We start from the raw sequence: 13638 nt of genomic DNA on the forward strand, positions 1-13638 counted from the left end.
AGCCAGGCTGCGGAGACAGGCCCGGTATGACCACCCTGCTGTCCCTGAGTTACTCTTGCCCTGGGGACCTGGCCCACAGCCTGGCCCCCTGGGAGCTGCACAGGGCTGGCAGGTGAGGGAGCAGGTGAGAACCCAGGCTTCTAGACATTATGTCTGGGACTCGGACTCTGATAGCTGTGGCGAATCCCCCTGGCAGGTCCCACAGCGAGGGTCCTCAGCTCAGCGGGGGCACAAGGAGGCCGAAAGGTACGATTTTAGGTCTTTTGTTAGAAATAGCAGAGCACTCATGTGACACGGCAGGTCACGGCAGGGCAGCCAGTCAACCCTGGACTGAGACCCTGGTGGGGGTGCCAATCCAAGCGATAGGACCTTGCAGAGGACAGGCTTGGGCCGTGGGCTCTGCTGGCTGAGGGCGAGTCCAGACGTGTCACTTGGTTGGGTGCGTGATGATGCGTGTGGAGAAGTCAAAGAGGTCGCGGTTGATCTTGCGCAGGTTCCGCACCTCATCTTCCAGCTCAGTCACACGGATCCGCAGCTGGTCCTGGCCTCCCAGGACATTCTGGGGGAGGGGCGGGGCGCTCAGACTGGGCCGGGGGCTTGGGGTGGGGGGTGCTCAGACCTCTGCCCTGCTCTGAAGGCCACTGTCACTACAGTCCCGGATGGTGAGTGGGGGCATGGGCAGATCCTCTCCAATAGTCTGAGCCAAGACTGCCCCTAGGAGCCCACCTGAGGTGAGCCTGGCCATCTTGAACCCAGCCCCTTGCCCACCCTGGGCCTCTCCCCTCCAGGCTCGCTCTCCCACCTTTGGGCCCTGCCCCTTCCCCATCTTGGGGTTGCTCCTCCTCCCACCTTCTCCAGTGTGCTGGACATCACCGCCTGCAGCTGCTCCACCCGCTCCAGGTAGCTGGGCTCTGACCCCTGAAACACAAGAGCCAAATCAGTCGGCCACTCCCAGAGATGGCCAGGCGGTCAGCTAGTGCCTCCAGCCGGTGGGGATAGCCTGCCAGCCTGGCAAAATGGTTAGACCCTGCTGTTGTTCCAGGCCATTTGTCTCCTGCTGGATACCATCTGGGCGCGCTGCTCTGGGCCAGTAGCCAATGCTGGGCACAGGCATCCATCGAGTCCCCTGGAAGGGTGTGGAAGCCCCTGCAGTCTTGTGTGGTTCTGGGGCACAGAGACAGCGGACAGAGCCCAGCCTCAGTGGGAAAACGTGCCCTGCCATTGCCAGGTGAGGCGTACCTGCTGGTGGAGGCCTAGGCGCAGCATGAGGCCCCCGCGGTGCGGCTCGTCCCCGTGCTCTGCGCCTAGCAGGTGCTTGTTGAAGTGGGGCAGGGGCAGGCCTGGTCTGAAGTCGGAGCTCAGCATGCTGACGGGTGCAAGCATGATGCAGGCGTTGGTCACGGGGCCTGAGAGTGGGGTGGGGGAGGTGGTCAGGACCACCCTCAGCCAGGCTGCGCCCTCCACGAGGCGGGCCCTGAGTCCTTCCTCTGCCCTGCCTGGGTTTGGGGAGTAGTGGTAGTGGCCACGCCCACCTTTGAGGGTCACTGTCCTGAGGCACTGCTGGCTCTGTACATCCCAGAGGCGAACGGTCTCATCGTGGGAACCCGATAGCAGCACGCTGCCATCCGTAGACACCGACAGGCAGGTCACCTGGTTCCTAATGATAAATGCATCAGCTGGCTCCCAGGATGCTCGGGCTGGGGGCGGGGCAGCAGCAGGACCAGGCCTGCATTTGTGCCCCAGGGCAGCAACCTCCCTCCAACCCCTGTCCCTGCCTGGTCCCCGCACCTGTGCCCTCTGAACACCTTCCCGTGCTCCTGCTCTGGCTGGAAGCTCTTCTCTCTCTGCCCGGGCTGCAGATGCAGGAGGGCAGGTGAGCAGGGGCCCGGCAATGCCTCAGCCCCAAGCCCGTCCCTGACCCTGCTGCCCATAGACACTCACCCAGGTACAGAGATTGACCTGGAAGATGGAGCCGTCGCTGCCGCCGCAGAACATGTAATGCTCAGCTAGGTCCATGGTCACGGCCAGGATGCCCACATCAAAGAGTACGGACAGCAGCAGCTCACCTGAGGAGACCTCCCACAGCTGGGGGCGGGTGGCGGTGTGAGAGCCAAGGACCAGTTGGGAGGCTGGGTCCCACAGAACCTCCGACAAGCACTGTCACCACAGAGGTCTCGGGCGCTCAGGGACCCCTGTCCACCACCTACTTCAGTGACTGTCAGCCCCCAGGCCCCCAGCAGGTCAGCCCCGAATCCCCCAACCATGGACAAAGATCCGAGGATGCCCTTGAATCTCGTAAGGCTTGGTTAGGAGCCTCCAGGAGCAGGGGCCAAGTGGGAATTTCCAAGTTGACAGAGGCCTAGACTGTCCACCCTCTGGCCGTCCTTGAGGCTGGAAGCGTCGGGGGATCAAGAGCTGTCTGGAGCCGCTGGCTTGGAGGAGAACATTATGTGCTGGCTCCCTTGGGCCAGGAACCTGCCAGCTGGGCTCAGCTCACATCCACTGCGGGGGATGTGGCAGGGTGAGGGTCCTACCTTCACTGTCTGGTCCAGCGAGGCGGTGGCCACCCGGGCTAGGGGCCCCCCAAAGCCGCAGTGCAGGTCTGTGATGGGGAGGGTGTGGCGAGACCAGACGTGCCGGGGGGCAGGGGTCCGGGAGGGGTCTGCCTGCAGCACGCTTGGGGAGGGGGTGGGCAGACCTCAGCGGGCATCTCCATGCCCTCACCTCATCTCCAGGTGGCAGCCCGGCCCCCAGTCCTCCTGGTACCAGCCCGCCTGACCCAGTGCCCCTTGCTTCCCGCCCTCATGGCCAAGGCCTTGCCTGCCCAGAGGCCACAGCTGGACAAGGAGCCACCTTGTCCATGGTGCTACCTGCAGAGGCTCCAGGCCAGCACTAGGCAGTCCTTGCCCCCTGAGATGAAGTGGCTGCTGTCCCCCGTGAACTGCAGGCATGACACGTCCTGGTAGTGGCGGCTCAGGATGACCAGAAGGTTCCCTGTGGACACCTGGGGGGAGGGGCACTGGCTTGGTGGGGGCCTGCAGGGAGAGCCTACCCCCATGGCCCCTGCACCAGGGCTTCGCAGCTCCTGTGACAAGCCGGTCACAGTTGCAAGCGACTGCCTTCTGAGCTAGGGGGTGGCGGTGGTCACAACCGCAAGTGACCACCTTCTGAGTTGGGGGTGGGACTCATGCTGGGAACCATGGGGGAGGGGGAGCTTGGGTTCCAGGAGAGGAGGCCCCTGGTGGCAGGGACACCAGGGAAGGGCTGGGCAGGGGTGAGAGGGCAGAGAAGCTGCTGTAGGATGAACTTTGTCACCCAGATAAACATGTCTACACCCCAACCTCCAAAACCGGTGACCTCACTTGAATCTAGCCTTTGGAAATATAATCCATTCAGATAGGTGACATGGGAGTGAGGTGACCACTGTCTCTATGAGGACACCTGGACACAGACACCCAGGCGCTCACCCCGCAGAGGGGAGGGGAGGTCCACAGAGTACAGGAGTCAGAGCCCAAGCCAGAGTGGCCCTGTGGGGCGCCCCCTTGTGGTCATGATGCACATTGGCCAGGAATTCTCCTAGAGGGTGGGTCCTCCAGGCCAGACAGCCTCCACCCAGACTGTTCCCCCATCAAGAAGGTCCAACCACTGGCAAGCCAGCGGAGCCCTCTAATGATGGTGGACCAGCTGCTGAAATCTGCCCACAACCCCTGCACTGGCCTGACCACAGCAGAGGAGGATCTCTACCACAGGGTGAGTGCCTCAAGTTTCTCTCCCTGCACTTGGGCAAGGCTTCCTAGTTTCAGAATCGCGCAGTGAGGTTGAAGAGCTGGAAGTGAGACTGCCAGCTCCCTCTCCTCTGCAACTGGTTGCCCGGCAGGCGTCAGGAAAGGCTTTGTCCTGGGACCTCGGACACTGCACTATGCACAGGAAGGGAGGTGAGTGTTCCCCCAAACATAACAGCCTGTCCATGACAACCCACTCAGTGGTCTGACCAGCAGCCCACCAACAGGCTGAGCCCACCCTCATGTTTCTGAGTCCCTGGGCTCACCTCCCATAGGTATATGTTCTCTGAGATCCCTGCCAGGACGTAGAGGCCATTGGGCGATGTGGTGAGGCAGGTGACTGGTCCCGGGCACATGATCTTCTGTTGAAGCTGGTCCTAGAGACAGAAAAAGCCTGAGTTTCATGGGGGAGGAAGCCGGGGAAGGGGCAAGAGACAGCTGCTAAGTCCAGGAGTAGAAAGAAGGTGGGGGTGGGTAGGGAAGCAAAGGATGGGATACTCTGAGCAAATCCATGGTTCAGCAAAGACGGATCCACTCCAATTGATGCTACGCATTGTGGGGGTGGAGGCCTATGGAATCTCTTTCAAAACAAGACAGCACCTCTCTGGACTGGGGGTCAGAGGGACCCCCAGGTGTTCGGGTGGGGAAGGCACAGAGGGTCCAGGAGGACCCAAGGACCACTTGGCTTTTGCCCTAGTCCTGCATCCCCACTAAAGTGTCGCCTGGGACCTTGAGCCTCAGTTTCCAGATCTCTAAAATGGAACAACTTCTCAAGTTTGTGTGTGGACCACACCAGGAAGAGACAACACAGAACCCACCCAAAGAGATGTCAGCTGGCAAAAGCAGGCAGCAAGCAGTGTCAAGGGCTGCATTTTTAAGTTTCTGTAATCGTGGGCCCTAATGGCAAAAGGTATGGCACCCCACTCCAGTACTCTTGCCTGGAAAATCCCATGGACGGAGGAGCCTGGAAGGCTGCAGTCCATGGGATCGCTGAGGGTCGGACATGACTGAGCGACTTCACTTTCACTTTTCACTTTCATGCACTGGAGAAGGAAATGGCAACCCACTCCAGTGTTCTTGCCTGGAGAATCCCAGGGACGGGGGAGCCTGGTGGGCTGCCGTCTACGGGGTCGCACAGAGTCGGACACGACTGAAGCGACTTAGCAGTAGCAGCAGCAGCGTCTCTGGGGACGATAAATGCACTAGACTCCTGAGTCACCCTTCACCGGGCTCCCTCAAGCCTCGGACCTTCACCCTCCAAGCTCAGGATACCGACGGAACCCCTAATGCAAACACTTTTCAACTAAATTTCTCGCCTAATGCGCCGGCTCCCGCGCAGGGCCCCCAAGGGACCCACCCCCGGCCCTCCTTGTGCGGGTGCGCACAGCTAGCAACCCCCACCCCCCTACCCCGAAGCAGCTGCCCACCTTCAGCTCGGCGTGTGCGCGCAGCGCCTTAGCCGCTCGCAATCACAACGGGCGCGCGACTCCCTACCTTCCCCCAAAAGACCCCAGACCCGCGCGTGCGCAGAACACTTTAACGGGACTACCCACGCCTAGCCCGGCTCAGGGTCCATGTAGCTTCCACCGCCCTTTCCCCCGACCCGAGCGCCGCGCAGCTCGCCAACGGCGCCCGGGAGCACGCCGCCGCACCTTCCTCTGCAGCTCCCAGGCGCAGATGTAGTTCTTGCCCAGCTGTGCGGCCAGCAGGTACTCGCCATTGAGTAGCGCCAGGCCGCGGGGCCCTGCCTGGCCTCCGCGGTACGTGAGCAAGTTGGCGCCAGAGTGCAGCTCCCACACAACGCAGCTCCATAACTGGGCCGCCGAGTCCGTACACACGGCTACCTCCATGGGCGCCGCCATCTTGCCTTCTCCACCGCCCCGGACGTGCGTAATCATCAGCGAGACGCGGGCGACTGCGCTGTGCCGGGTAGAGCGGCGCACAGGTTGCCTGGCTCAAGGCAGCCGGCGGTCCTGCGCGCGCGCACACGCCTCGGGGCGCGGGGAGGGGCGGTGGGGTTGGTGGTGCGGGTGGCTGCCCTATGAACCAGGCTGAGTTATCTTCCTGCTCTGCGAAAAATAAGGGGTGCACCGCCTGGTTAGAGCTCTTAGAAGGATACTTGTTCCAAAAATAGATGGCGAAACCAAGGCGTAGAGTCTCCTGAGAGCAGTTAGTAGCTTCAGAGCCTGGAGGTCTGGCTTGGCCGTTTGCACTGGGCGCTTTTGGCCAAGCACGCAACTTCGCAGATTCTTCTTCTTCTAATTGTGCAAATACTGAGTACCGACCTCACAGGATCGAGACATTGCACGTAAAACAGGCTACGCTCCTAACATAACAGGTAGTGATAGTCGTGTCCGACTCTTTGCGACCCCATGGGCTGTAGACCACCAGGTTCCTCTGTCCATGGGATTTCCCCGGCAAGAATACTGGAGTGGGTTGCTATTCCCTCCTCCAGGGGATCTTCCAGACCCAAGGGTCGAACCTATGTCTCCTGCATTGCGGACAGATTCTTTGCCGGCTGAGCCACCAGGGAAACTCCAACAAAACGTAGCTGGCATTCAAAACAGCCAGTTAGATGTGTGTTCGTGGACCCAGGGTCCGCCTCCCCCTGGACCTCGCTTCTTCGGGGGCCACAAAACCCACATTTTAATTTCAGCAACTTGGTGCAGGTCGAACAAATCGTGAGGTCTAGGGAGCACTCAACCTCGTGTCAGAGCTGCCGGCTGCAGGCTGTGTCCGCAAACAGTACACTTTATTTTATTTTTTAAACAGTACATTTTAAATAGGGAATTAGTTGCCAACCTTTGGAAAGGGAGAATTCGCTCAAAAGTCGCGGTTTCATGCCTGTCCTGGGCGGTGTACCCAGAAGCAATATGGGGACTGGGTGCTTTGTACGTTCCCCAACCCCGCCGCGCGATCTAGGAGAGGGGAGGAGGGGGCCTTCCTGGAGAAGGCGCGGCGCTGGAGAAGGCGCGGCGCTGGAGCCGGGGACTCCGCAGGCCCAGGCCCGGCCGCCAGGTGGCAGGCTCGAGCCATTCACCGAGATGCCAGAGGGCGTCGCTCCAAGCCCGGGGGGCCAACAGCAACAAGCAGCAACCGGGGAGGGGAGGCGGGACGCGTCAGGGGGTGTCAGGGGGTACCGGCCTGATCGGTCGGAAGGGCTTCTCTGAACAGGTGTCCAGAAGAGAAAGAGGGACAGACGCGCAAAGGCCCTGAGGCTGACCGTGGTGGGGGGAGCTGGACATGGGGACTTGGGTTTTATTTTATCCCAGGGAAGTTGGGGGGAGGGGTGTGGAATGTGAAACTGAAGGACTTTTGTAAATTGGAGAGAGGTGGGTGTCCAAATCTCCAGAAGCTTCCAAAAGGGGAAACTGAGGCAAGTACTACCTAGTCTGAAGATGAATTGGAGCTAGAACCCCGGTTCCTCAAACTTTTTTTGTTCTTAATGTGAATAAGAAAAATGAAACACCTTGAATGGTTATTTACATTTTCCGGATACCATTTTCCCCAAACCACATCTTTCTCTGAATCTTGGGCATTCTGTGGAACCCCAGTTGAGAATGGTGACACCCTGCACCTCCCAGGGGTGGGGCCAAGGTGGCCTTTTTCCAACCACCAACTCAGGGCTTGAACCCGGTCCTCCTTCTGAGCAGAGGGGTTAAGTCACTGCCAAGCTCTGGGCCTCAGTTTCCCCAGGGGCCAGTCGGGAATGCTGATTTGAACCCTGGGTCTGGGTGCTCCTCTGGGGAGGTCTTCCCTGGCTAAGTTGCCAAGCAACTTAGCCTCCTGGGGTTCCAGGAGGAAAGGTGGGCCCTGCAGGTGCGGGTCGCAGGGGGACCCGTTACAAACAGAAGTCGAAGACGTGGAAGCCAGGGCATAGGCGGGCCAGGGCTCCGCTCGAGGGCAGGCAGCTGCGGTGCAGTCCCGGGCCCCCTCCTTCCCCTCCTTCCTTTTCCCCCTCCTCCCCTCCCGGGGGACCCAGCTCAGCTGGGCTGATGTGTGAGGTCAGAGGTCACCCCACCCCCAGCCTGGTTCCGGAATGAGGACAGACCAGTTGTGTCAGAGGGCCAGGACAAAAGCCACACTTTGGGGGCCTCTCGGACCACCCAGTCGCCAGACCTCCTTGGTGCCAGCCTGGCGTCCCGTCCCAGATCCACTAACACTCCTAGGCCTGAGGACGTAAGGGTAGGGGCGGGGCAGAACGGGGAAACCGAGGCACAGGGGTCTGCAAAACCGCTCTGGGTCTAAGCCCCCCAACCCCGTTTTTTATTCCCTACTCGGGTATTGAGCGCCTTCTGTTTGCAGGCTGAGGGTACACACTGCCCGGTCTCCCGCCCTGCCCACCTGGAGCCGGAGCCCAGGGAGGGGGCATTGTGGGTTGGGGGCGAGGACCGGGAACCCAGGCTCAAATCCAGCGCCTAGCCTGCTAAGTGCACTAATGGCGTTGCAGAAGGCTGATGACTCAAGCGAAAGCCCTCTTCTTTGGGCTCCGGGCTGGCTCCCGCGGCTCTGCTGATCAGACGTGGTTTTGAGTTTCACCTCCAGGGAGGCTCCCCCGGCCTACTCACAGGCACGGAGTGGGAGGCTCCGCGGGGATCTGAGAGGCTAGGGAGGAGGGGGTGGGGCCCGACCCCCTCCCTGCATCCCTCCCCAGCCTCGGGGCTGTGTAACCTCAGGGCCTCTGGGCCCCTCTCTGGGCCTCTTCAGAGGAATGAAGATGCTGGACTGGCCGATCCAGTTTGCCCAGAAGGCCTTTAAAAAAAAAAAAAATCACTTTTACTTTACCTCCGTGATGGGGGAGGGCAGGGGGGCTCTGAGAGGCAGGTGGGTTAACCCCTGTCCTCTGAGTTCCTCAGGTCCCCCTGGTTCACAGAGGCTGGGACCACGTGAATGGGCTACAGGGAGGCACATGCACCAGGAGGGGTGAAATTGTTTTTCCTCACTCAACGCAGACTTAGGGACTGACCCAGGCAGGAGAGACCGGCCCAGGCCAGCGGATGCTGGGGAGCCAGGTGGCAAGAGGCCAGTCCTACCCACCATTCGGCCACGCTGACTTTGAGGCCATTAGTCCTCTGTTCATGGGGTGGGGGCGAGAGGTAGATGAAGAAAGGATACTCAGAAAATGCTCAGGGGTTTCCCTCCCAGGTGTGTTGAGCCCAAGGGTCCCAGGGCTAAGTCTGCCTCTTGGTCCGCTTACTTTGGGTCCTCAGGTCAAGTGTAGAAGTGTGGACTGAACCACAGCCGGAAGGCTGGGGAATGGGTGCTGGGTGGACCCATATGGCTGCCAAGACTGCCTGGGCTCCTCCTGGTGGGCGTGTGGGGGTCCCTACATTTCACCCACAAGGGCCAGGCACTGCTGACTTGGGGGTGGGTTGTCCACTGTCCCCTCCTCCCCCCACCATGGCACCCACTGGAGGACATCGGGGACGTGGCTTAGTGGCCCTGGGGGGCACAGTCCCCACTGGGGGGCCTCACCATCAGGCCCTCAGCCTCCTGCCACCAGGAGCAGAGTAGGGGTGGGGCGACGCCCAAAAAAAACCACCAGAGGAGCCGTTTTCTGTTAAAAGTCAGAAGTGTTTTGTCTTGTTTTAATATTTCATCAGCTTTACAGGGTTACAATTGTCTTAAATATTTCTGAAGTTTAAATACAATCTGCATAATAATGTTATAAAATGTAAACTTTCAGTGTTCGTTTAAATTTCAAAATCACACTTTTTTTTTTTTGTCTTTTTTCCCCCTTCCTTTTAATACCTGAATATCCTGCAAAAACTGAAATAAATCGTCACAGGCTGCCCTGCCACAGCCAAGGTGCAACAGGTTGAGCCCAGCCAGAGGTAGAGAGTAGTTTTACGTCTTTTTATTGGAAGTTTTTTTTTCCCTTTAACCTGAGTTCAGGCGTGCTCCCCACGCCTTCTGACAAACCCCAGAGAAACTGAAATTTCACAAGTCAGGCATGAAAGGCTGAAGTCGTGTTTGCCAAGAAAAAAATGCAGAAGCAAAATTAAGGGAAAAAAAATGGTGGTGGGCAAAAATGCTAACAGTGAGAAAAGTGACTGTACAAACACACAACTATTACAAACCAACCCGCCACCCCGTGCCCGCCCCCCACCCCCGCCCGCCCCCCAGCTGGACAGCTACAGACCTGCGGCCAGTTTGGAGGTCACAAGGAAGGTTCTAGAAGCAGCCCATCCACAAGCATCAGCAGATCAGGGGTACCCCTCGAGCCCCTCTCCACCCTGAGTTTGGGGGTCCCCATCCAAGGCATGCTGCTAAGCCCCACCTGTTTAGGAATGAACAGCACTCAACCCCGGTCCCCCCGGGTTTGCATAAGGGGTGCTAAGTGCACCCCAGAAACCCACACCAATAGGTAGCGGTGGGGCTGGGAGTGTGGGGGTGCTGATTGAAGCGACCTAGGCAGAGGCAGGGCCCCTTGGAGGACGAAGTCCCTCCTGGCCCCAGGACCCCCTGCTATTCCCATGGCCGGTGGGTCCCCCATCCTGGGCCCATGCCCCCTCCCCTACAATCATCAGCGTTGCCCAGCACCACAGGCACACCCTGAGTCAGACACGGGGTGGGGTGGGGCATTGCCTGCATGATGCTCTGTCCCCTGATGCTGGGTCCCCGCGACACAGGTTGATGCAACAGCACACATGCGTGGGACCCTGAGCTGGAGGCTAGGGAGGTGGGCACCCGGGCGGGGGTTTTGGCATCAAGAGTCAGACCTGAGGTAGAAACCGAAACTTGCAGCAGACACCCCCCCCTCTATGAGGCCGGCAGGAAGGGGGTAGGGGGCAGAGGGCAGCCCCGCACACTCTCGGGGTCAGGTGAGGGGAGAGCAGAGAAGGGGGGATGGCAAACAAGAGGGGGCAGATTGTGTCTGGGAACAAAAGGATCCCCCTCCCACAATGATTGTGCCGCTGCAGTGGGAGACGACAGGAGGGGAGACTGTTCCAGAAGCAGGAAGAAAGGCCCAAGCCCTGTGCCACCCTCTCCTGGGAGGGTGGGGGGCGTCAGCAACCCTGAGATACACCAAAGAAATGGGTTCCCTCCCAGAGACACACCTCACCCCACAGGAAGGCAAACCCGATGAGACTGGGGGCTCAGGACCACCCCCAAGGTCTCCAAGGCAACAAGATGACGCCTGGGTTGGGAGAGAGCAGGCTGCTGGTGGCGCCCCGCCCCTCAGGTCTCGTTAGGCTGGGCTCCGGGGTCCAATTAGAGTTTCCAGGCTCACCTGGGAACAGCTGCGTTCTTCCCAGCCCACCCCCACCCTCAGAGGGATGTGAAAAAGGCTACCTTGCGTGAGGGAGGCACAGCCCTAGCCAACACTACCTGGTCCCGCGGACGGAAGGAAACTGGGCCCCCAAAAGCACACCTGGGCTTAAGGAGGACAGATGTGCAGGTGCCCCCGACCCCCAGCTGCATGCCACCAATGCCTGCCTTCTGACCCGGGGAACAGGGTTGAGGAGGGGGAGGAGTGCAGGGCCCCCTCGGCCTGTAGTTCCTCGAGTCACTGCAGGGCTCCCAGCATACAGAAGGACAAAGTTAAAGAGATGAGAACGGGAGTGGGGTGGGGTGAGGGTTCAGGGTGCCATGGCCCCAGAAACCTCACCCTGAGCTAAGGCCGGCTCACCCCCATCCCCAGACATGGCATCCCCAGAAGCAGTGCTCTCAGGCAAGGCCAGTCCCCAGGCCGTGTTCATCCCTGAGACAGGAGCCTGGGGCTGGCGGGGGAACACCCCCCACCCCAGCAATTTCTCCTTTTGAGTTAAGACTTCAGGGCTCCTGACTGAGGAGCCCAGCCTGAAACACAAGTCCGGTGACATCTAGTATTCAGCATCCCTGCCCCTCTTCCCCCAGGACCCTGCCATGCACCCCCCACCCCAGCCAGCCCAGCCGAGCCCAGAGCACCTGAGTTCATCGGCTCTGCTGACTCTAGCCCAGGCATCCAGTGTCCTGGGCCCACTGCACCACAGGAAATGCACAACCGAACCCAAATCAGTCATGGGAAAAATAAAGGGTATTACTTGGGTTTTTTTGCCTTTTTTTTTTATCTTTTTCAAGTCCAGTTTCCCTGAATGAACACAAATATATAGATATATATATATCCTTTTCCTAGGTTTGATTCCTCCCCCAAGAATAAAATAGAATATTTACAAAACAAAACCCCTAAAACCTCTTAAAAACCCTATAGAGTTTGAATTTCACTATTTCTTTTAAAAAAACAACAACAAAGTTCCCAAAAGCAACAACAAAAAAATTCAACTGATCTTGGCTCAGGGGTTTCATTCAACACAAGGAGCTGGGTGTGGTGAGTGTGTGACAAACGGACAAAAAAAAAAGCAAAGAAAAAAACAGATAAAAATGAAAAAACACAGTGCAGGGATGTATGAGGTAAACAGGATTGGCCTGTTGAAACCAGACACCAGTCCACATGGGTCCACCAGGGCTTCAGGAGAGCCCTAGTAGACATTTGCCTCTCTCATTTCTAATTTCCTTTGATATTCTCACAATTCATCTCTGAATGTCCGAAACCTGAGTAATTCAAGTGTTCCTTGGTTTTCCCCTGTTTTATTAAATTTTCTTTATATATATATATATATATGTATATATATTTTTCTTTTCTTTTTGGCGTTAAGCTGTCGCTCCTCTGTGGATACCTCCCCTCCCCACCCGTATCTTCCGCCATCCCAGCCCCTGCTTGGCCCACCTGGACCCCCTGCCCAGTCTGGCAGGTTCCCAGGGTGGGGAGTGTAGCGGTTAAGGCAATGAGTTGTTTGAGGTAGATGTGGGGGGTGCAGACATCCCTGCCGGCCCTGCCTGGCTGCCTGCACTGCTGCTGCTGCTGCTGTTGGTCCCACTGTTTCCTCCCCGGCTGCTGCTGCCTCCACCTTTGCTGGGAGCGGAGGGTGGCGTCGGGGCCGGCGGCTGGGCAAACAGCACTCCTGGTGCAAGGACAGGAGGAGAGACAAGTCGTGGAGAATGTAAAAGGTCACATGACAGGGGCAAGCCATTCCTGAGCGATTCCCAGCAAAGTCCCTCTCCCTCAGGACACCACCACCTCCTCAAGCCTCCCCTCATGGGGTCTTTACAGCAACAGAGCTGTTCTGTGTCAACATTGCCACCTGGTGGCCTATAGGAGTCATGGGTCTGACCACATTATTTTTGAAGTACACAACACGTGATATGACCATGCTGAGCACTTAGTACTTGCTGAGCACCTGGCTAAGTATAAGACACAGACTATCTCTCATACTCTAGTCTCATGAGGGAAGAGCTCTGGGCTCAAGCCAGCCACACCGGAGGGGCAACCAGGACTCCAGAAAGACATGGTCAAAGTGGGCGTGCACTCCAGGCCAGCCTACCTGTGTACATGATTCCATTAATCTCTACTGACATGCTAATACTGTTGCTGCCATTGGTGCTGGTCAGGTTCGCAGCCGAGTCCTGGCGGCTCTCGGAGGCTGCGGGAAGAAGAAAAAACACCCTTTGTCACCGTAAACCAGCCCCCATGCAATGAGCTGTATCATGTGGGTCATTCCCACCAGATGTGAAGCTTCACAAAGCTTCAGACCCGATCTCTCAGCAGCGCACACAGTAGGTATTCAACAAATACTTATTGAATAAGAATGTATTTGTCTCGAATTTGCTTTTTTGCATGATTACAACTCTTGTTTTCCCCTAATAATTAAAAAAATTTTTTTTCTTAATTTTTTGGCTTCACTGCAAAGCAGGTGGGATCTTAGCTCCTCAACCAAGGATGGAAGTCTCGTGCCCCCTGCAGTGGAAGTGGAAAGTCTTAGCCACTGGACTGCTGGGGAAGTCCTTTTCTAATAATTTTTACTGGAGTATAGTT

General features: G+C 58.1%; 2 protein-coding genes across 9 annotated transcripts in view; both read right to left on the bottom strand.

Annotated features, from left to right (window-relative positions):
* Positions 1 to 247: 247 nt before the first annotated feature.
* On the bottom strand, positions 248 to 5659 carry WDR18 (WD repeat domain 18). Of its 2 annotated transcripts, none has more exons than XM_006050482.4 (10): positions 5435 to 5659; positions 4049 to 4159; positions 2871 to 3004; positions 2535 to 2676; positions 1942 to 2085; positions 1789 to 1853; positions 1533 to 1657; positions 1240 to 1406; positions 850 to 918; positions 248 to 559 (listed from the first exon to the last, which is right to left on the bottom strand). In XM_006050482.4, the coding sequence occupies exons 1-10, from the start codon at positions 5642 to 5644 to the stop codon at positions 428 to 430; spliced, it is 1299 nt and encodes a 432-aa protein (XP_006050544.1). In that variant the 5' UTR covers positions 5645 to 5659; the 3' UTR covers positions 248 to 427. The 2 variants fall into 2 exon arrangements, with proteins under 2 accessions (XP_006050544.1, XP_044804541.1); XM_044948606.2 differs by lacking the exon at positions 5435 to 5659 and adding an exon at positions 5210 to 5229.
* A 3676-nt stretch (positions 5660 to 9335) lies between these two features.
* ARID3A (AT-rich interaction domain 3A) overlaps positions 9336 to 13638 on the bottom strand; it is a 37040-nt gene continuing 32737 nt past the window's right edge. For 6 of the 7 annotated variants that reach the window (XM_044947668.2, XM_006050478.4, XM_006050479.4 and 3 more), the window contains 2 exons: positions 13148 to 13246; positions 9336 to 12727 (listed from right to left, as the gene is read on the bottom strand). In XM_044947668.2, the coding sequence (XP_044803603.1) occupies positions 12543 to 12727; positions 13148 to 13246 (284 nt within the window). In that variant the 3' untranslated portion in view covers positions 9336 to 12542. The remainder of the gene's footprint in view (positions 12728 to 13147; positions 13247 to 13638) is intronic. The other variant, XM_044947669.1, reaches the window with a different exon arrangement.

The sequence above is a fragment of the Bubalus bubalis genome, chromosome 9 (genome assembly GCF_019923935.1).
Source record: "Bubalus bubalis isolate 160015118507 breed Murrah chromosome 9, NDDB_SH_1, whole genome shotgun sequence".
NCBI classification, from domain to species: Eukaryota; Metazoa; Chordata; class Mammalia; order Artiodactyla; family Bovidae; genus Bubalus; species Bubalus bubalis.

Coding starts and splice junctions, on each gene's coding strand:
- WDR18 (XM_006050482.4), bottom strand. CDS start 5,644: ATGGCGGCGCCCATGGAGGTAGCCGTGTGTACGGACTCGGCGGCCCAG. Junction 4,160..5,434: donor CCTGGGAGCTGCAGAGGAAG/GTGCGGCGGCGT, acceptor TTCTGTCTCTAG/GACCAGCTTCAACAGAAGAT. Junction 560..849: donor TGTCCAGCACACTGGAGAAG/GTGGGAGGAGGA, acceptor CCCCTCCCCCAG/AATGTCCTGGGAGGCCAGGA.